The following is a 22,010-nucleotide window of genomic DNA, read 5'->3' on the forward strand; positions in this document are numbered from 1 at the left end:
CCTAAACCATCCCAGCATCTTATCCTACATAATGGAGAGAGAAGGGAGCTCAGACACCCACACCAGCATGTCCTGCCTAGAAGGGAGAGAAATGGAGCTGAGTGTGAATATGCCAGTGGCCAACTGGTGTAAGCACAGTGTCAGAAGCCTGGCTGTCCCCTCCACCCACGTCAGTCAGGTGTTATGTGGAAGGTCAGCCCCAGGTGGACCCTCCCACCCTGTAGCCCAACATTGTGCAATAGTTTTCAGAGGTGAGAACATTCTGCAACTCATAAGACACTTAGACAGTACGTGACATCAAGTCCACCCTCCACACCTTGCCCGTGGCAGACTTTACTCACTGATCGCAGAAGCCAGAGCTAGTATAGTGGAGGCAGGAAGGAGAAGGGCCCTGCCCTCACCAGCTCGCCCACATGCCACTGAAAAACAGCCGTAGAATTAGATCAAAAATGTGAGAGGGTAACTATTAACAAATTATAACAGGAAACTAGAGATTGAAAGTAAAGAATGCAGGGGTTTCCCTGTCTATCCAGTGGTTAAGACTCTGTGCTTCTGCTCTCTGCGCTTCTACTGCAGGGGGCGTGGATTCAATCCCTGGTCAGGGAACTAATATCCCACCAGCAGTGTGACACAGTCAAAAAATAAAAAATAAAGAATTCAAACAAAATTAGGAGAAAGGTAAGAACAAATGAAAACAAAGAATGGGAAATGGCCGCCCAAACTTTAAAAATAAAAATTAAAGATTAGATTTAGGTTTAAATTATGGAAAATGATAAAAGTTACAATTATAAAAAGGAGAGTTTTTTTTTTTAAGTCACCTAAAAGATTAAAAGGAGAAGGCAATGGCAACCCACTCCAGTACTCTTGCCTGGCAAGCCCCATGGATGGAGGAGCCTGGTAGGCTGCAGTCCATGGGGTCGCTAGGAGTCGGACACTATTGAGCAACTTCACTTTCACTTTTCACTTTCATGCATTGGAGAAGGAAATGGCAACCCACTCCAGTGTTCTTGCCTGGAGAATCCCAGGGATGGAGGAGTCTGGTGGGCTGCCGTCTATGGGGTCGCACAGAGTCGGACACGACTGAAGTGACTTAGCAGCAGTAGCAGCTGCAAAAGATTATAAAAATGGAAGATAACAGGGAAATACATTTTAAAGGGATTACAGAAGGTTAATGACCCTCTGAGGAACTTTTACAGTCTTTCTACAAGTGTACAATTATCTCAGAAAATTAGCATAAAAAGTGAAACACTAACATGAATCTGGAGTGGAAATTCAAAGTAAAAAAATGAAACAATGTAAGGGTTTAAATAAATATATGTACAATAAATCAATACAATAAATAAATGAATAAATACATATAAATAAATGTTTATTTATATATGTTTTATTACATGTATTTTAATACATATATGTATTATGTGCCTTTATATGTATATATGTAATAAATCAAATAAACATATGTAAAATAAATCAAAACAGCTGAGATTTTAAAAGAATTTAGCATTTAGCATTGCTGCTCCCACTGTGCCCTGTCAGGGACTTAGCCCAGCCCTCGGAATGCACACATAAGGGTTCTGAAGGGATCCAGTGGGGAGAGTGGAAGCCCCATTCTGACCCCTAGTGGGGCCGCCTGGCCCAGAGCTGGCGCGTGAGAACACCTGGGTGTGATCGAGCAGTGCCTTGCTTCTCTGCACCTCCTTTTCCTTACTGGCACTGCCCAGCCTGCCTTCCCTGTCTGTGAAGAACAAAAACAGAAAACCATCAAAGTACTGGTCAGCAGCATTTACTCTATCGTGAAGTAGAAAGAGCATTGGGCATAGAAACAAATCAGGCCCCTTGAACCTGCCCACCTGGTGGTTTTGGATATGAGCTGATGTGATGTTGGTGAATGAAGAGTGCACGCATGCATGTTAATAACGCTTTGGCAGAGATACCCCTCCACAGACGAGGTTGGGTACTCTGCTTGCTGGAGAAGGGAAACGAGAGGCAGAAATCTGCCTTCCATGAAGTGGGGAGGGGCACTTCTGTCCCCCTGTCCCCTGCTCCCCTCGCCCCAGCAATTAGCCTGAGCACAGCATCCAGCCCTCACTTCCCATCTTCTTTCCCCAGGTGGGCCTTGAACCAGGATGGCTGAGCCCCGCCAGGAGTTCGACGTGATGGAAGATCATGCTCAGGGGGACTACACCCTGCAAGACCACGAGGGTGACATGGAGCCCGGCCTGAAAGGTTAGTGCACAGCCCTGCCTAGGGGGCCGGGCACCCTGGGGATCACAGCCAACCCTATTGCTTTGGAAAGAGCTGGCAGGAAGGGCTTGCATCCTGATTTTTAAAGGAGTTTTAAATACTTTATTATTTCAGATTATCTATAGATTTGAAACCTCACTCATTTGAATGAGCCAACAGAACTCAAAATGTTGAGGCTATTTGAAAATCTGCCTTTGCAAAGGAGAGTTTGCCACAATGCATGAATGTATTGTGACAAAGACTGCAGGGGGCTTGTCAGTCTAATTAATACAAGGGCAATCTGTTGAGTCTTTAGCCACATCCATGAACCTATAAATCAACAGAATTCATTAGCATGCAAAATACATAACTTGAGGGCCTTTCCTGGTGGTCCAGTGGCTAAAACTCCTTGCTCCCAGTGCAGAGGGCCTGAGTTTGATCCCTGGTCAGGGAACTAGATCCCACATGCACAACTAAGCCCTGGCACAGCCAAATAAATAAATAAAAATAAATACATATATATTTTTAAATGCATGGCTTTATACATTTTTTTTCTCTTCCTTAATAGGCCTATAAGGTCCCTGTTTGGACAGAGTTGATTAGCTCTGGGTTTCCTATTGTTGAACCTATAGTACTAAACCACATCAACTTCTAAATGTTCTATAATATAGCCTTTTGGCTAAACTGGCTTGGCCTCTTCTCTGCCTCTCATCCCCACCTAGTTCGGGGAGCCCCGTGGGGCACACAGAGCCCTCTTTCCAGCTCTGAATGCCAATCCCCATGTTGGTGCCAGGAGCAGCAGGCTGGCCCATGGAGCATGGGTTGTGCTGCAAGGAACCCTTCTCCCCACAGTGTCCCTGGTGGCCAGTGCTGCCTGGAGCAGCCCTTAGAGCAGGGTAAGAAAGACTAGGTCCCTGTCCTCCAAACCCATTTCTAAGGAGACAAAATGGCTACTTTTCTCTTTAAATGCTGCAAGTAATAAGAACACTTTGCAGCCTGGGGTGTAGGGTGGCGGATGGAAGTGGTGGAATTCCAAGGTGGGAGGGAACCTCTTCCGGGTACATCCATCGGAGAAGGGTCCCTGGAAGAGGCAGGGTCACCAGGAGGAGCCCTGGGTTGGGGAAGCATGCAGAGCTATCATTCCCACCTTGGAGATGTTTCAGGACTCACTGGGGACCCTTGTTTCAAAGGCTAACTGCTCTTCCTGTTTAAGCAGAGAACACACTGGAGGCAGAGCTTGGGAATCAGACAAAAGGGCTCCAGGTTGGGGGAGGTGAGGGAAGGCATGGACTGTCCTGGGAGCTCAGAGGCTGCCCTGTGGCCTTCTTGGGAGCCCCCAGCCTGAAGCTCTGGGTGAGGGGTGTGGGGGGCGGCGGAGGAAATGCCTGCTCCACCTAGTGGTCCCATTTGGCCCAAACCTCCCTTCCCGGTGTCAGGAACCAAATGGTGGCAAGAATTACTTTCTGACCTCTCCCGGGCCGCAGCCTGACTCAGGCAGAGCTGCTACTTTTCAGCTCCCCATGGAGGGTGGGGGGCGGCTGGGCCCTGGGATCTCCCTCGGCTGAGGACCTGAGCCCACTGTCTCTCAGTTTGCCTCTTCCGCCTCATTAGCAGCATTGCTGCTTTCACTTTTAAGTGTCCTGATTTGGGTGGAAAGACATACGGGGCTTCCTGGGTGGCTCAGTGGTAAAGGATCTGCCTGCCAGTGCAGGAGACACAGGTTCGATCCCTGGGCAGGAAGATCCCCTGGAGGAGGAAACGGAAACCCACTCCAGCATTCTTGCCTGGGAGAATCCCACGGACAGAGGAGCCTGGCGGGCTGCAGTCCATGGGGTCACCAAGAGTCGATCACGACTGGGCACAAGCAGGAGCCCCCTGCTTATAATGGGACTTGCTTAAAAGGACGATTCAGACATTTTTGTAGAACTCTAAACAGCTGGCAAAGGGCTTTGGCCAACAACGTCTCAGGCACTGCTCACAGTAACCAGTGAGGATGGAGGTTACCTTCCCTAGTTTACAGATGACAGTTTCCTCTCTGAGGTCACGGGGCTAGTATAGCCTTCCATTCTACATCAGCTGTTTCTGCCTCTGGTCGCTCTCAGCCAAGTGCCCCTGGACTTCACCCACTGAAGTCTTCATGTGTGCTAAGTCGCCTTCAGTCGTGTCCAGTTCTTTGCAATCCCATGGGCTGTAATCCACCAGTCCTCTATCCATGGAGTTCTCCAGGCAAGAATACAGGAGTGGGTTACCATTTCCTTCTCCAGGGAGTCTTCCTGACTCAAGGACTGAACTTGTGTCTCTTACATCTCCTGCATGGGCAGGCGGGTTCTTTACCCCTAGCATGGGAGAGCATCCAACTTAGGATCCTAACATATTGAATTCTGCCCCAGGTGAATTAATTGTGCCAGTGAAAAATGATGCTCTGTTTAGGGTGACCTGGTTTAAAAATTAAGTTTAAAAATATATATCATGTTGAAACAAATGTACCATAATAATGTAGGATGTTAAGGGAAACTGGCAATGGGGTATCCTCTGTTCTGTCTTTGCAATTTTTCTGTAAATCTAATAATTCAATTTATAAAGTAAGAACAAGTTTTCCAAGTTATTTTGTGCCTTAGAGGTGCTTAAAGTACAGTTGCTGGAATTCCTCAGTTGACACAAAATGTCATTGGAAGTTCTATGCTAAAACAGATATATGTGTAAATATAATATATATATATATATATATATATATGCGCAGATTTTAAGTTGCTAACCTTTTTGTCACTGCTGTGAAAGTGTTTGAAGATAGTTTAAACAAACTTACTCAAACAATATACTTGCCAAGAAAGCAAGTGATACCTAAGAGATTTTCAGACTTCTCCTCAAATTTGTTCTTGCTACTAAGGATTTAGAATGAATTATTTTTATATGGAGAGTGAAAGATGTGACTTGACAGAAGGTGTCACTTTACAAGCAACATTTCACATAGGTGACAGAGACTTTTTTGAATAATGACAAGAAACCACATGTAAAATACTAGAGCAGAGAGCATCTGAGTAGATGCTAAAAGTTGGAATAGGATGAGATGGAGCCAAAGAGAGCTGCAAAGTGGGTGAAAGTTGGTTAACTGATAAAATAGTGCACCCGCGTGAATTAAAAGGTGTTAATGAGTTAACTTGTTAGACCTTCCAGCTAAGACAGTCAGAAGAGGCCTCTTCCACCTTTCCTCCCTCCATCCAAAAAATTTAACATGGATAATCCGGATGATCACAGGCTGGGGATGGACTGGGAGAGGGGTGTTTGGGGGGCAAGTGCTTGAGGCACCATCACACCCATAAACTCCTGTGCTTTGGCAGTTGAGGCTGGTGGGTAATAAGACCCAGCAGACAAAACCAAAAGTGCCATGAGATACCACTTCATAGTTACTAAGATGGCTATAATTTTAAAAATGGAAAATGACAAGTGTTGGTGAGGATGTGGAGAAATTGGACCTCTTGTATATTGCAGGTGGGAGTGTAAAATGATGCCGCAGCTGTGGCAAACAGTTGGGTGGTTTTCTAAAAAATTGCACATAGAACTACCACACAATCCAGCAATTTCACTCCTAAGGATATATGCAAAAGGATTGAAACAAGGAATTAGAACAGATATTTGTACACCATTGTTCATAGCAGCATTATTCAAAATAGCCAAAAGGCTGAAACAATCCAAGTGTCCATCAACAGATGTACAGATAAACAAAAGATGGTATATACATATGATGAAAAGAAATGCCACTGTGATAGATGCTACGTGGGTGGATCCTGAGAATGTTATGCTTTGTGAAATAAGCCAGATGTAAAGGGACAAATGGTGTACAGTTTTATAGGGTATCTAGAAGAGGCAAATTCATAGAGACAAAAAGCAGATAGAGGCTGCCAGGGGTTGGGAGGGAGGGAGAGTTATTGCTTAATAGGTACAGAGTTTTTTGGGGGAAGATGAAAAAGTTTTAGATACAGATAGTGGTGATGGTTACACAGCATGGTGAATGTATTTAAAGCCACTGAACTGTGGTTAAAGTGATAGGTGTGAAGTTGTGATTTTATACCAATAAAAGAATCTCAGCTCACACACACACACAAAGGCCCAGCAGACAGTCTGTGTGGTGATTCCTTACCATGTGTCCAAAGCCTGCTTGAGGCAGTTGGCAGGTTTTCCCAAGCTTCAGGACTGGAAGCTTCTTTAGAATCAGTCCTTCTTTGGCTGGGTCAGTACAACCAGGGTGGGTGTCCGGGGATGGCGTTCCAGCAGATGGTTCGAGGTGTCTGACCCCAAAGTGTGCTGGACCGCCACTTGCCTGTTTTTACCTCTGGGGTCTGCCTCGTGCAGAGCCGATTCCCTGTCCTCTACTCCAGGGCTCCCCAACCCCAGCCCACCCCCTCCCCTGCCAGGCAGCGTGGGTTTTGCTGAGTCCGTCAGAGGTCCCCTGGCTTTGGATTCTGGTCGGGCAGTTTTCCCGTAAATAATGACTGACATTTCAGGTATAACTCACGGTTTGTTGGGCAGGACTGGGAGACACAGCCCAATGTCCGGTTAGAAGTAGGTCCTGTGTCTGCCCTGAGCTAATTTCTCTGCAGAGGAAGCAGTTCGATTTCTGAGTGTTTTCCCAGGTGTTTACTTGTCATGAATTCATGGCAATGATCTCCCGTGAACCTCTCCAGCAAGGAAAGACAAAGCCCCAAGTTTACTTGTGGCTTAGCTCTCTGGTGTCCGCTGCCCATTTGTCAATGTCAGAGCCTTTGCCTCAGTTGGAACCACAAGCTAATTAAAAGGCAGTTTCTCTCCTTGCCCCAGAACAGGTAAACATCACGTGCTTCTTTCCTGATGACCCTGGTGTGGGGGCCCAGTTGTGGGGTGGGGGTGGGGTTGGTCCCCTTCTTGGTTTTATCACGAGACCACAGTCCATCCATCTGGGGTCCATACTGGGTGATTTTGGCTCCAAAAGACACTGTCCCCCAGTTCCTCTGAGGTTGAAATTGGGGTGGAGGGAGGCAGCCATTCTGAGGGGTTCATTGTGTATGTTCCAGAGTCTCCCCTGCAGACCCCGGCCGATGATGGATCTGAGGAACCAGGCTCTGAAACCTCTGATGCTAAGAGCACTCCGACGGCGGAAGGTGGGGCCCCCCTCCTCTTACAGCTTCATTCAAACAGCTCTTTCCATGCTCCAACCTGCGCTTAGCCACGCTTTGAGCTCATACGTGCCAGCTCATACATGCCACCCTTCCTGTCTGCACTTGCCACTGCCCCTGGCTGAGAGATATGCCCGCTCAGTGCTTTGCTGATGGGGCTTGGGCCCCAAGTGTTGTGGGAGCCATGCTCTGTCTTCATGCCTTGCTTGCTAGTGCCAGGGATGAGCAGCTTCGTCATGTGTGAGCTTCGAGACAGCCACACTTGAACAGGCTGGGATCTGTGGCCGAGCAGGGCCTGATCTCAGCTCCACAAAGCCTCTGCTGCTTGTCCATTGTCCTCTCCACACTTCTCCCATGAGCCACCAGATCCCCGAGCAGTGGTTTGGCTCAGGAAAGGGCAGGTCAGTGCACATCTCCAAGCTCACACTTTGGAACTGCTCTTGGTTTAGTATCCTTCAGTTCTTGAGCTGGGCCTGGGCCTCTGGACTTTGGCCATGGTGTTAGCTCCAGCCCATCTTTTCTAACCTGTCCTCTGTAGACATTTGGTATCTAGGTTATTATTATAAAGCTTCTGATGTATTTCCTGAGGTGTTGCTTGGACCATCTTCTCTTGCTTCCCATCCATATCAGTCAAGACTATGTTTGAGGAATTTCCCTGGTGGTCCAGTTATAAAAATTCTGCCTGCCAGTGTAGGGGACATGGGTTTGATCCCTTGTCCGGGAAGATCCCATGCGGGACAACTAAGCTTGTGTGCCGCAAGTACTGAAGCCCCCACGCTTCAGGGCCCATGAGCCGCAACAAGAGAAGTTACCGTAATGAGAGGCCCGTGCATTGCAATTAGAGGGTAGCCCTGGCTCACAGCAACTAGAAGAAGCCCTCGTGCATCAAGGAAGACCCAGCACAGCCAAAGGAAAAAAAAAGACTGTTTGATCACAGGTAACAGAAAACCCAACTAACTGTGGCATGTATATGAAGAGGTTTATTTGTCTCACATAATAAAACATCTGGACTCGAGTAGCAGCTCCTCATGTCATCAGTGCTCTTCTCTCTTTATCTTCTGCCTTCTTTAATGGCTGAATTATTGCCTCACGGTTATAGAATGACTGCTGCACCTCCAGGCATCACATCTACCTTCAAAACAAGGAGAAAGTAGCAAAGCAAAGTGACTGAAAGAGCCCGGTAACCAAACATGTTCCCTTTTTATTAGGAAAGAAAGAGTTTGTCTACATGCCCCACCTGACCAACTTCCATTTATGTCTCATTGGCTGGAACTGGGTTTTCTGATGCCCTCTGGCTATAAGGGAAGCTAAAACATTGAGTATTGTGCCTTTCAGCTTCCTTCGTAGGAAAAATCAAGGAAGAGCGGCATTGAGAATGGGTTTTGAGTAACTAGTCTACAGAGTATACCCCTCCATCTCTCCATCCTCTCCAAGGTTCTAGTTGCAGCACTTCCCTGGGCCCTGCCCATGACTTTGGTGAGAATCTGGCCCCAGCATCTCCCCAGGTGTCCACCTTTAGATGAATTCAGAAAGTGGCTGTCAAATTCCTTGCCAGTTGATGGTATAAGGATACAGTGCATGTGGCCCTTCTCCTTCCCCTCCCCGCCACCTCCAAGGTTCTCAGCCTACTAGTGAAGAGAAAACCACATCAAATGCTCCTTGCTCTCCTTCTTGGAGCCAGTGATGCAAGACATAGCCTGCTGATCCTGTTCAGACAGTTTTACAGGTTTCCTGGTGCCCTGAGAAAGCCTTGAAGCACTCATGCCAGATTTTAGGCCAGGCTTCCAAATCTTCTTTATTCTGGAAGAATCTTCCTACCACGTCTTGCTACATTCTGGACCCTGTCCGTGTAAGGGTCCCAAGAGCTTCAGCTCTCATGGCTTGGGGAATGGCGGGGAGCTGCTGGGGTGGAGCTCTGCCAGGCTGCTCCCGAGACAACCACAATAAAAAGGACTCCAATTGACGAACCTGACTCAGGCTCTTGGAAAGCGTTTAAAGCTGACACCTCCTCCTGTTTGCCCAGAACGGTTTGGTAGTATGCCAGTGCATTTGCTCGGGGAGGAATGCCGATCTGGAAGTGTTCACCTTGATGAGAGACCGACAGCAACTCCTGGTGGTGAATCTTTCCCTCTGGCCTTTGGCTCTGGAGGTGGATCCATCTGTCAGCCTGTAGTCAAGCACCTGACCTCAGACAGAGCCGGCCTGTTCATTGCTACCCAGAGGTGTCTGTGCTTTATAACCAAGGGTCATGGGCTCCAGGAGACGGGGGAATTAATGTTGTTGCTCAGTCGCTCAGTTGTGTCTGACTCTCTGGGACCCCACGGACTGCAGCACGCCAGGCTTCCCTGTCCTTCATCTCCTAGAGCTTGCTCAAACTCATGGCCATTGAGTCGGTGATGCCATCCAACCATCTCATCCTTCTCCTCTTGCCTTCAGTCTTTCCCAGCATCAGAGTCTTTTCTAATGAGTTGACTCTTTGCATCAGGTGGACAAAGTATTGGAGCTTCAGTTTCAGCATAAGTCTTTCCAGTGAATATTCAGGGTTGATTTCCTTTAAGATTGACTGGTTTGATCTCCTTGCTGTCCAAAGGACTCTCAAGAGTCTTCTCCAACATCAACAGTTCAAAAGCATCAGTTCTTCGGTGCTCAGCCTTGTTTACGGTCCAACTCTCACATCCATACTGGGGGATTAGAACTGGAAGAAAACTTGGAGGTCAAGACACCTCCCATTTTGCAGATGGGGAAACTGAGACCCTAAGAGGACAAAGGACTTGCCCAAAGCCAGTCTCCCAGCAGAACCGTAGCCTCCAGCCCTGACTGCAGAGTTTGCCTTCTCCTGTTCTGCACTGCTGTAAGGATCAAACATCTGTGACCAGTCACCTGATTTTCAACGTTTCTTCCTGAAAATTACTGGCGACCATCCCCAGCAGTCCCTTTTACTGCAGTGTTTAGAGGGGGGCCGTTCTGGCTTTCCTGGTAGAGGGCCCAGTTGTCTCATAAGCGGTTGCCTCTTGGACAGAGTATTCATGTTTTCCTGGGGAGATTTCAACCAGGAGCACGCCTCTGGGCCCTGCTTTGTGGGGTTGCTTTTTTGCATGCAGCTGAGTCCCCGTCCTGCCTCCCCATTCCTGCACCTTTGCATCCCCAAAGAGCGCAAGGTGAGGGGCGTGGCATGGCCCATCACAACCCCTAAGGTGGTTTCCACTCTTGGTGGTTTCCAGACGCGACAGCACCCTTAGTGGATGAGGGAGCCCTCGGCGAGCAGGCGGCTGCTCAGGCCCCCACGGAGATCCCAGAAGGAACCACAGGTGAGGGTGACTCCCGGGGCTGGGTGCTGGGCTCCCCAGCTGTAGGATGGGAGCACGTGGGGTTCTGCCCATCTCCAAATGAGGTGGGAATGCAGGTGGATGCCAGCCTCCCGAAATCTCGGGTTGTTCTGAGCTTGATGCCCTGTTGCCTCCATGGCTGCCTGCCCATCTCCTGGAGGATAGAGAACCTTCTGGATTCCTTCCAGCCTCTCCTCTCCTTGTCTTAGCTCCAGAGAGTTCTTGGAGGCAGGCTGGTGGCTGAGGTCAGTCCACGGTCCTGCTGGGACTCTGCCCAGTGACAGGATCACTTCCTAGGGGGTAAACAGCTCCCTGGGGGGAGCACCTGAGTGTGTCACGGCATCCGGATGGCCCACCCACATCTTTGGAGGATCGTAACTGGATAACCCCCAGGAACTCAGTGATGCACTCTAGCATCCAATTTTAGGACGATCTTTTCAAACATATCAGCATAGAACAGACGTGATGAGACTGTCCTGTCAGCATTGATGATGGGGAGCAGTCCAGACGGGGCACTGACCAGAAATAGCACTGAACTCAGGACCGCCAGAGTCCCCGTGAGCTGCCCGGGCCCTTAGGAAACAACGGGCAGAGCCTGGAGCCCTGGCTGTCACTTGCTTCACGTCCACCTCCCTGGGCTAGGCATGACTGCAGCCACTGGCTTGGCGATGGGGATGGTGCTCAGCAAGAAATGCAGGACGAGCTCTGGATGGTGTTTCAGCAGCAGTGGAGAGTGGGGAAATGTCCCCGGCAGGAGTTCTTTTCCTTTCTGAAGGCGGGGCTCAATGGCAGCCGTTTGGGAAGTCTGCAGCTTGTCCCCAGCCGTGTGGGTTAAGGATGCCAGGTAGGGGCCAAGCAGCGCCATCCGCTCCTCCGAGTAGTCTCCACTCTGCAAGCTGCTCTCCAGAGATGAATGGAAGGGGATGTTCTGGATACTGACAGGCTTCATCCTTGACAGTGACGGTCGATTGAAGGCCATGGAACCAGCGACTCATGGGATGAGATCACGAGTAGCTTGACTTTTGTCTCTCGCTGTCCCTTTTTAACTTTTCAGTGGGCGAAGCTCTTCTGCCTGGGACAAAAACTCTAGGGAACTCTTGACTTTGCATTACTCCTGGGTTATCAAGTGTTTTAGTCTCCACCGACACACAACTCAGCCTGCAAATGCTGATGAGAATGTGCAGTCTGGGACTTCCCTGGTGATCCAGTGGCTAAGAAACCCCCTGCCAGTGCAGGGGATACGTTCGACCCCTGGTCTGGGAAGAGTCCCACGTGCCTTGGAGCAATTAAGCACATGCCCTGAGCCTGATCTAGAGCCGCAACTACTGAGCCCGTGCTCTGCAGCAAGAGAAGCCACCACAACGAGAAACCCAAGCACCACAATTAGACAGTAGTCCCCTGCCCCTTGCCACAGCTAGAGAAAACCTGCATACAGCAACGAAGACCCAGAGCAGCCAAAAAATAATCAGTTAGTTTCTATGAGAGGAATGTCCAGTCAGGGTAACACTCAAAGCTGCATGTCCTCCTCTCTGGGACTGGAGAGGGGCAAGAACCGGGAGAGGGGCCGGGAAGTTATTCCTGCACTGGGGCTGCTGCGAGCTGGCTCCTTGCAGTTTCTGCAGGTGTTGTAAGTCGAGTCTTCCCCTGTGGGTTTTTTTAATTCTTCCAGATACCCCCCTTCCTTGCCATCCCCATCGTCCTCCTGAAGTTCCCTCCCTCTGCTCTCGATTCCAGCAGGCATTCCTCTCTCTTGGGTCCCTTGGGGTCTGAAGATCTGTCTCTTCTCTCGTCTTCCAAGGTTGGCTTGCTCACATCGGTGGCCCAGCCGGACATGGCCTGAGGCGCCCCTTCCACTGTGGCTGCCCTGTGCCCACCACAGGTCCACGGGGGACATGGGCGTTCCTTGCCTGAACAAACCACGCATATGGAGACAGCCCCCAGGCTTTGCTCCACCACCAAGGCAGGGCCAGCCTGCCTGTCCGCTTTGAGTTTTCCCAGGTGGAGTTCTGACAGCCCTCCACCATGTTCCTAACCCTAGGGGACACACACCACCTGTCTCTACCTGGTGCCTTGAAACCCTTTCAGTGGGACTGAGATGGGAGGCGGACAGGTAGCCATCACCCCACCCGCCCTAAGCTGCTCTCTCTAAAGAAATCCTTCTTTAAATTCTCTCCCCTCCACCCTTTTACATCCTGAATGAAGTGGGAGGTTTTAGAGTTGAGGGGACATTCATTCTGCTGGTGGCTTTAACAATATGTACCTTCGTTTCAAGCCTCCCTGTTGGCTCAGATGGTAAAGAAAATGCCTGCAATGTGGGAGACCCAGGTTCAGTCCCTGGGTCGGGAAGATCCCCTGGAGAAGGGAATGGTTACCCACTCTAGTATTCTTGCCTGGAGAATTCCATGGACAGAAGAGCCTGGTGGGTTATAGTCTATGGGGTCGCAAAGAGTCAGACACGACTGAGTGACTAACGTGCCTTAGTCAAGCACCTCACTTGGGCACATGTCTCTGTTGTATCTTGGTTCTTCTGTGAAACTTCCCATTTGAGGTCCCTTTGGGACTGCAGTGTGGCCATCCCCCTGCAGGTGTCCCTGCCTTGCAGGGTGAGCATGGAGCCATCTTGGAGCTCCAGGGAGGTAGCGAAGCCATATAGGCTGGTGATGGCCCAACCACTGGCTCACACCCTCCCTCTCTCTGGCTTCTCTGAGCATCTCTCTTACTGGGATCAAGGGGTGTCAGAGATACCAGCAGCCTGCAGTTTCTAATTTGCATCAGGACCAGGGTATCACGACACCGCGTTGGTGTGTGAAAGCGATGAGCTTCCCAGAGTCACGGCAGTGATGTCATCGGCACACCGCCTGGTGTCCTGTCTTAGGGCCTCCGTGCCATGTAGCTGGATTTGCTGATTTGCTGTCTCGCTGGGCCTTTCTTCTGTAACTTGTCAGAAACTCAGACCAAACCTATGCTCGGAGCAGTGCTTCCCTGGCAGACATCTTTTGTCAAGTGACACGGAGCTATCACTGTTAGACCTCATGGGCTGTATGGCATCAGCGTGCAGGGCTTGCAGAGGGGTTCCTGCCTAGGAACTGCCCCTGGGGAAGCTGCCCGAGCCCACTGCCAGCCCCCTGCCCCTCGCCACAGCGGCCATGAGCCCACCGGTGGGCTGGGGGTCTTATCAGGCCGCCCTACCTCTGTCCAGCGACCCAGAGAGTCTTCCCTTTGCCTCCTCCATGTTCTCCGTGGTGGGGCTGCATGGCACCTGGGGCTAACTTGGCGTTTCTGATTTAGCTGTAGAGACTGAGTCATCGCAGGTCTGGGAGGAAAAAGCTGGTGGCCCCGCCAGCCACTGGTGGGCATTTCTCAGGCTGGTGGCCTCCCTGTCCCTGTCCATCAGGGCATGCTGGCTCTCCTGGGTTGTGGGGTCACACCCATGTCAGTGTGTGGCGAACTTGCCTTAGAGGGTCTTTCTTCTGGACACTCATACCCTTTGTCCTGCAGTGATATCGCCATTTCTTCCTGATGCAGAAATTGGTGTTCTGTGAAAGCTTACCAACTTTAGTACCATTGATGACGTGATCAGGAGTTTGTCTCAGTCTTTTTTTGTTCGGGAGGGATAGTGGGCTCCCTAAGTGGGAGGCCAAGATACCCCCAAAACTGCTCACGAACACTACCACCCCTCTTCAATCAGATGGCACTTATTCTTAGCAGGCAGTTGAAGGAGTTTGCCCAGTAGTTTGGAGGAAAGAAACTGAACCTCTAGGGGGCTCCTACCATGTGCCAGACACTTTGCTGAACGCAGGCACACAGTTTCGTACGAACCTTCATTGCTCTCCTACAAAACAGGCTGGTGTTAGCACTTTGGGGTTCTAGAGTTGGAAACTAAAGGTCAGAGAGGCTAAGTAACGGCGGCACCTGAGCCTGAACCCCAGCCGGACTCCACAGCCCAGACGCCTAGTCCTTCCTGCACCTTCGGCTCCCCCAGGAGCGCTGGCAGGGCTGGGAGGGTGGCCTCCACCAGGACACAGCTCCACAGCAGTGCCTGAGCAACAGCGTGCTTCTTCGCCCTCACCTGTCCTGTGTCTTTGTCGAGCGGGAACTGAGGACCCAGGGCCCACTGTGGGGAAAGTCTTTCCTACCGGACTGTGTTGCCTGAAGGTGTGTGGGCATTGGTGGGGGGCGGTGTTTAGCAGACTGTTTTCATCCATGTCCCCAGCAGTCATGTTTGCAAACAGAGCCAGAGGTACAGCACTTCAGAAACCTATTGGGAGGGGCAGGGAGCTCTGTTTCTAGCAAACAATAACTGTGCCTGCTTTTTATCCTCTTCATTTGCTGACACACAAACCAGCTGAAGAAGCAGGCATTGGCGACACGTCCAACCTGGAAGACCAAGCTGCTGGACACGTGACCCAAGGTCAGTGGGCTAGTATTGCCTGCCGCACATGACATGGGGGGTTGGGAAGAGGGGGTGGCAACACTCAAATGGACCGTGCCCTGAGAAGAGAATTTGGACCTGCGCCTGAATTCCAGGGTCCAGATCTTTAGGAGCTGGTTTTTCATTGAAGCTGGGCTATTCAGGTAGAGAAAGAGCTAGCTCTTTCTAGTCATTTCTGAGTCATTTCTGAGTCCTTCCCAGTGTGTGTGTTGTTCTGAAAGAAGCTGGCCTTGCCCAGCTTGGGAACTCGAGAATCAGTGACCAACAGAAACACAAATGTGTCTGATGAGTGATTCTCTCTGTAGGCAGCCCTCTGGCCCATCCCAGGAGCAAAGCCTCAACTCTATCGCCACCAAACTATTTCTTCTGTGCAACCTTCAAATTTTATTGTGATTTTCTTCTCAGGGACCAAAATTACTGTGGCCAAGGAAAAGAGCTTCGTATAATCACTGAGCATGAATGTTTTTAAGAATTTAAATTGTAAATCCTAGAGATTCCTTATCTTTGGAGATGGAGACCTCCAATACAACCCAGCTGAGTTTTGTTCTCTGTCATTGGCTGCATAAATGAACTTGAGAGTCTGCTGTATAATGCGGACGCTTTTAGACTGGAAGAGAGCCGAGAAGTCACTGGTCTTTTCCCCACAAGGTGGCTTGGGATTTGTTCAGTGTTTAGTGCTGCCACTGGGCCATCTGGCCTTAGGGAGACTCCGGGCCCTGAAGAAATGTCTCCTTGAGGGTGCTTTGAAGCCTAACTACACATGTCTGTGACTCCCAGGGTTTCCTGCCCCATAGTGTGCTAGTGTTTCTCATCTCACACAGCATGGAAAGAGGTGTTTTCATTCTTAGGCTTACAAAGAGCTTCAGAAAAATAGTAGAAGCGATAATCATTATAAATGGGGAATCTCAGTCTATGTGTTAAATAGAATCTTGCCTCCTATTTCTTTTAGGTCATTATTTCTAGCTTTTAGGTAAAATGAGAGGTTTTTATAACCTCTGAAAATGACCATCTATTTCCATAAAAAGAAGTGAGTTTGAGTTTTTCTTACAAATTTTTATTGTAGGCTATGTCTCCATGTCCCGGAAGCATATTCCGTGGAACAAAAAGATCAGGCAAACAGCTTTCCTAGAAATCTTACTTTGGGGCTAACTGAATTTTTAACTTTCCCAGCACTGGCTTAGTATCATAGAGCTATGTAGACGAACACCAGGTAGCATCTGCGATGGAACGCTGGCACCTAATCTGCGAACATGTGGAGGTTTCTACCTCTGTGCTGCCCAGGCCAGTGTTTAATGTCTCATCTGGAGCTGCTGATCCAAATGGCCAAGCCCAGCTCCCTCCAGTGGGGCCTCGGGAAATCCAGACACCCTGGCAATCCACAAACATATCTCATTGTCACAGACCTGCAGTCTGTTTTGTGCTGAAGCAATCAGATTTGGGAAGAACCGTGTACCTAGAGGCACAGTTCTCTCTTCCTTGTTTTCCTGAAGCAGAAGGAATATCTCTGGCAGCCTGTGTCCATGAAGGACTAAGAGAGCAAAGATGTTTCAGGATGGAGCTGCGAGGGGCCGAGAGGAGCAGGGTGTGGGGAGGGCCCTGCCCACCACACCTTGCTCACGCCAGGAGTGGACCTTTCTTCCAGGAGTGTCACCAGGACCAGGCTTCCCGGGGAGTGTGGGGACATGATTCATCTGCACTCCTGAGGCCACCCAGCTGTGTTTCTCCAAATACTGATTGCCTTGGACCCACCCCCGGTGATCACTGCCTTTAGTCTTGGCTTGAAAAATACTGCTTTTTTTTCATGATATCCAGAAGATAGTATGAAAAAACCCCAATGAACTTTTTGGCAACTCAGTAGTTACTGAGCACTTTTCCGTCTTCTGGGAGCTGAATAGAATGTTCTCCCAGCCCCGCTCCTTCCTCCAGGAGAGTAATAGCATGATGGCAGGTTCCTCACACACACACACACACACACACACACACACACACACACACACACACACACACATGCTGTACTATCCTGTACTGATAACTTTTCAGGGTATGTTTCATATGCAGGTTTGGGGCCCTGGTCTCTTTTTCAGTGAGGGTCTTTTAAAGCCCTGCGGTGTAACAGTAACATCCACATCACAAGCCATTTCTAGGGAGCTCTGGAGGAAAGATTTTTCCAGAAAGTGTTGGAGACCTGGCCTAATGAGAGGTGTAGGGACCAGTAGCTGCTGCCGCTTCGGGTCTGTTGAGTGGTGGGTTGGGGAGGAGCTGGGGTGAGGAGGCTCAGATTGCCTCCTGCCAGCTGGTTTCTTGCATCCCTGTCATTTGCTCTGTTCATCCCCAAGACTCACCAAGGGCCCCAGAGAGTCTCCTGCAGACCCCTCGGAAGGCAGAAGTCAGCTTGTTTCCCTGATGACATCATGCGTAGATCTGTCCATATGGCAGGCTCTGGGACTATGCTAGGAACACAAGATAACTGAGACCATGAACTCACAGCCCCAGCGTAGGGGTGGGAGCTGAGAGAGCTGTGCTGCTGGGCAGCTCCACAGACTCCGACTAGAGTTGGGACCAGAGGGGCCATCATGTGTTAGCCATGTGTGTCGACCCCTGTGTTCTCCCACCTCCCGCCCCTCCCCTCATCCAGTCTCTTTCTCTTCCAAGACCCTCAATCCTTTGGACTTCCAGGGTTTGTTTAGAGGAGAGCTGCAAAGTTGTCCTGGAACTAGGTAGGATGTTTGAAGAGTTGGGAGTTAGAAAAAATACAGGATATTAGGAGAACCAACAGAAAAAAATCTCCTGTCCTCAATACACAGATATTTTAAGAAGGGATTGATGTGAATGTGGGGCTTCCCTGGTGGCTCAGATGGTAAAGAATCTGCCTGCAATGCAGATTTGATCCCTGGGTCAGGAAGATCCCTTGGAGAAGGAAATGGCTACCCATTCCAGTATTCTTGTCTGGAGAATTCCATGGACAGAGGAGACTGGCGGGCTACAGTCCATGGGGTCACAAAAAGTCAGACACGATTGAGTGACTAACACTTCACATGAATGCGGCATGAATGAAGCAGAAAAAGGGGAAGTGTGCCTTCACCCACTGGGCTGGCACACGGGAGGTGGTGTGACAGGGGAGAAGCAGTGGTCCCGCAGGGCTGGCCACGTCTGTGCCGTGCAGACCACCTTAACTGCCACGGTGGTCGCCTCACCTCGTGCAGAAGGCTGTTCATAATCCACAATCTGGACAAACCTGAACCGTGTTTCTGTTCGTAGAGGTCTCTTGGCAGGTCAGTTAGTAAAGACTGAGCCCCAATTATGATGCATTTGGGGTTTTCCAAATCTATCAGGGTGGGTTTATTGGGCAAAAGGGGGGCCAGAGAGAGGAGAGGAAAGGAGACCCTCCCTGCACCCCATCCAGGTCCCAGCTAGAGGCCAGAGTCTTCAGGAGGCTCACAGTCCCTGGAGAGGAGGACAAGTTTCTGCTGCTGGTGGAGTTAGCCTAAGGCAGCCCTGGATATGGCAGGATGGTTGGAGCCCAGCCAGACCCAACATAGGCAGAGGACTACCACCAGCATTAGACGGGGTCTTGGTCTAAGCTCCCCCTTTACAGATAAGAAAACTGAGGCTCAAAGACAGGAGGTGCTCACCCACGGTGACCCAGCTAATTGTTGGCAGATTGACCAAGAGCCGTTTCATTCTGAGCAAAGAAAAGTAACACGGGTGAGCTCAGAGGGTGGGCTCCTTTTCCTTCGTTAGGTGGGCTTGAGATGCTGTTTAAACATCTTTTTTTTCTTTCAAATGTATGTCCCTCTCTTAAAACACTTAACTTGCTCTTGCTAACCTTTTACTGCTGCTGCCTCTTCAAGCCCAGAGGAGAGGAGAGTTCCGGGTCAGCAGAGGGAAGCATCTGAGAGGCCTCTGGCCCATGGGCTTAGCTCTCAGGTCCAGCTTGCACATGGCCAAGAAGCTTCTGGGGTCTCCGAACTGCCTCTTGGGGAGAAAGAGCCCGAAGCTCCCGTCCTGGAGACCTCTCGCCCTTCCCAGCATCACCCCATCTGCCAAGCGCCTCCTCCACCAGGAGGCCCTCAGGAACCCCACTGGGAGTGGGAACTAAAACCAGGGCAGCGGGCTGAGGAGGGCCTGGCCTTTCCGAAGCCCCCCTCCCCTGGACATCAGCAGACAGAGCCTGGGAGTTCCAAGGTTGTCCAGGAGAGCTTCCTAGGGGAGCTGGGCCACCATGGAGGTGAGGCTGTGGAGCCGGGGACCTCAGGGCTGACCCGCCAGCACGCATATGACATGCTTGGGGCCCCCATTCTGCTCGCGGGCTCCAGAGAGGCCACATGCCAGTCTTCAGGAACAGAACCTAAGGTTGCAGAGGGCAACCGCCATGGCTCCGAGCCGCCAGAGTGCCAGCTTTGGGGAGGCCTGCCCCAGGAGGGGCTGCCTCTGAAGGGGGCACAGAGCAAAGAGAGGCAGGGAGGTAAGGAGGTGGATGAAGACCGGGACATTGATGAGTCCTCGCCCCAGGACTCCCCGCCCTCCCAGATCTCCCCGCAGGCAGTTTCTGGAGAAGCTCCTGGAACCCCAGGGTCCCCAGCCGGGGGTGCCATCCCGCTTCCTGTCGATTTCCTCTCTAAAGCGTCTGCGGAGACCCGGGTCCCAGAGCCCGACGGGCCCTGCGAGGGGCCCCCAGGAGAAGGGCGCGACGGGGCCCCCGAGTTCACATTCCACGTGGAAATCACAGCCAACCTGCAGAAGGAGCAGAGACCCCCCTCGGAGGTCGATTTGGAAGGGACTGCACTTCCCGGGGCCCCTGGAGAGGAGCAAGAGCCCTGGAGCCCCTCTGAGGGCGAGGACGCAAAAAAGACTGATCTTCCAGAACCTTCTGGAAAGCAGCCTGCAGCTGGTCTGCCAGGGAAGCCCGTCAGCCGGGTGCCTCAACTCAAAGGTCTGTGTCTTGAGCTCCTTCGCTCCCGCCTGGCGACCTCGTGTGCCACCCAGGCTGCAGGCGCTGCCACTCAGCTTCCGGCTCCTCCTTGGCTCCTGCCGCTTCTGAGGCCCCCGCGGACAGCCACCAACCAGCCCCTGGGGCCTTTGCTCACCCTCCCGGCCACCTCCTGTCCCTCGGGCACTGGTAGCTCGTGCTCCTCTCACGCTTGCCCGCCGTAGTGCATGTCACCAAGACCCCCACCCACTGCTTTCTGCCCCATTCACTCCTCTGGCCCCTTGATTTCTCTGCAAGGCTCTTCAGCCCAGTGGAGGCTGGTGGGCTGCACTCCACAAAGAGCATAGCGGCTGCTCCCACTTCGGAGGGCTCGTTATGTGTCTCAAATTGGTTGTCTAGGACCCTCCTGACCCTCCCGACCCTCCCAACAAGTGGGCATAATTAGCCCGATGTGCAGAGGAGAAAACTGAGGCTGCGAGCGGTGAAGTATCTTGCTGAAAGTCATTGAGTAGTAGGTGATGGGGCCAGACCCAAGTAGGTCTGCTTTGAAAGGCACTTCCGTCTACCCCGCAAGCGCCTTCCAGGAGGTCCTGAGGTGTGCCCTCCTAGCCCAGAGACTCAGAGGACATACGTCTGTCCTCTGCAACTGTGTCCATGGATAGCACCTCACATGCAGCAGGCCACACACACACACACACACACACACACACACACACACCCTTTGGAGGTGACCCAGAGCCCATGCTGAGCCTTTGGCCCAACAAGCACTCCACCCTATTTTGTCTGCCTTGTGGCAGAAGAGACAGTGAGCAGAAACAAAATCTCCTCATGGAAGGAACCCCCTCTTCTTCCCTTGGCAGAGCTGGGGCAGTCCCACTGATGGGATCACAGGGAGGGATCTCAGCCCCATCCCCGTCTCGAGCCCTGGGAAGCGTGACCACAGCAGCCTTTCAGGAGCTGAAGAGATGGGAGGGGAGGTTCCCAAGGGTGAGGGTCTCTGTGTCCTGTCGGGGGGAGGACGGAGGAGGCCTCATGGCCACATATCAGCCGTATTCATATGTTTAGATCCTGTAGCATATTAGAATTATTCGCGGGGCCCAGAAATTGATGCTACTTAAACTGTTAATTGCAGACATCTGTTAAATGTTGTCACGAAAACTTTGAAATGTTATAGATGAAGGAACCTGTGTTTTTAAATTTAAGACCGAAAAAGAACCCTACTTTAAAATATCCTAAACTCCAAACTAATATGGGACACGTAACTGTGACTTGATAGATGACAACAGTGTTTCCTGAAAAGTTGTTTTACATTGAATGCTGATCCACTGCATGTTGATAGATGTGTCCAGGGGAAAAAAAAGAGTTCCATCGTCTAGTCTGGGTAGGGAGGGGAAGGTGAAACATTAAATGGAGTTTGCTGTGGGGAACTTGTCAGAGCCTTTAATATTGTAATGTACATTCTGACCCTCTGAGAAGGATACATAGTAGCCACTTCCCCAATCTGGGAAATGCAGATCTAGCAGATGCTTTTGCTGTGACATAGATGATGATGGCCATCGGGGCAAAGGATGTGAATCAGGTCCACCGGGGCTCTTACTAAAATGCAAGTTCCTGGGCCCCACCTTAGGCTACTGTCTCAGAGTGAACCCGGGATTCTGTATTTCAAGAATGTCTCCCACTGGTTCTGCTGCATAACAAAGTTTGAAAATCTCTGGGCTAGATCATCAGTGCTGGTCACTCTAGAAATCTGGTCTCCAGGAACCAGTGAGATGCTTCCACTGTCGTCGGGGCAGAGGAAATACGATATTGAAGCCACGGATGAGAACCTGTGATCAGTTTCCAATAATGCATGCCAATAGCAGGAAAGAGTGAGTTCGAAGTTACGCTGGAAGACAAGCGGATTGGTTTCACCAAGGGGTGTGGCTTTCCAAACACAAAATCTGTCAGTG

At 50.7% G+C, this 22,010-nt stretch overlaps 1 protein-coding gene across 18 annotated transcripts in view; it reads left to right on the plus strand.

Annotated features, from left to right (window-relative positions):
* MAPT (microtubule associated protein tau) overlaps positions 1 to 22,010 on the plus strand; it is a 122,715-nt gene that overhangs the window by 67,141 nt on the left and 33,564 nt on the right. For 4 of the 18 annotated variants that reach the window (XM_027974378.3, XM_027974380.3, XM_027974381.3 and 1 more), the window contains exons 2-5: positions 2,110 to 2,226; positions 7,272 to 7,358; positions 10,595 to 10,681; positions 15,045 to 15,110. In XM_027974378.3, coding sequence (XP_027830179.1) covers positions 2,127 to 2,226; positions 7,272 to 7,358; positions 10,595 to 10,681; positions 15,045 to 15,110 — 340 coding nt within the window. In that variant the 5' untranslated portion in view covers positions 2,110 to 2,126. Of the gene's footprint in view, positions 1 to 2,109; positions 2,227 to 7,271; positions 7,359 to 10,594; positions 10,682 to 15,044; positions 15,111 to 18,987; positions 20,065 to 22,010 lie in introns of all 18 variants that reach the window. The other 14 variants (XM_027974379.3, XM_027974382.3, XM_027974384.3 and 11 more) reach the window with 6 other exon arrangements.

Source organism: Ovis aries, chromosome 11, assembly GCF_016772045.2.
Source record: "Ovis aries strain OAR_USU_Benz2616 breed Rambouillet chromosome 11, ARS-UI_Ramb_v3.0, whole genome shotgun sequence".
In the NCBI taxonomy this organism is placed as follows: domain Eukaryota; kingdom Metazoa; phylum Chordata; class Mammalia; order Artiodactyla; family Bovidae; genus Ovis; species Ovis aries.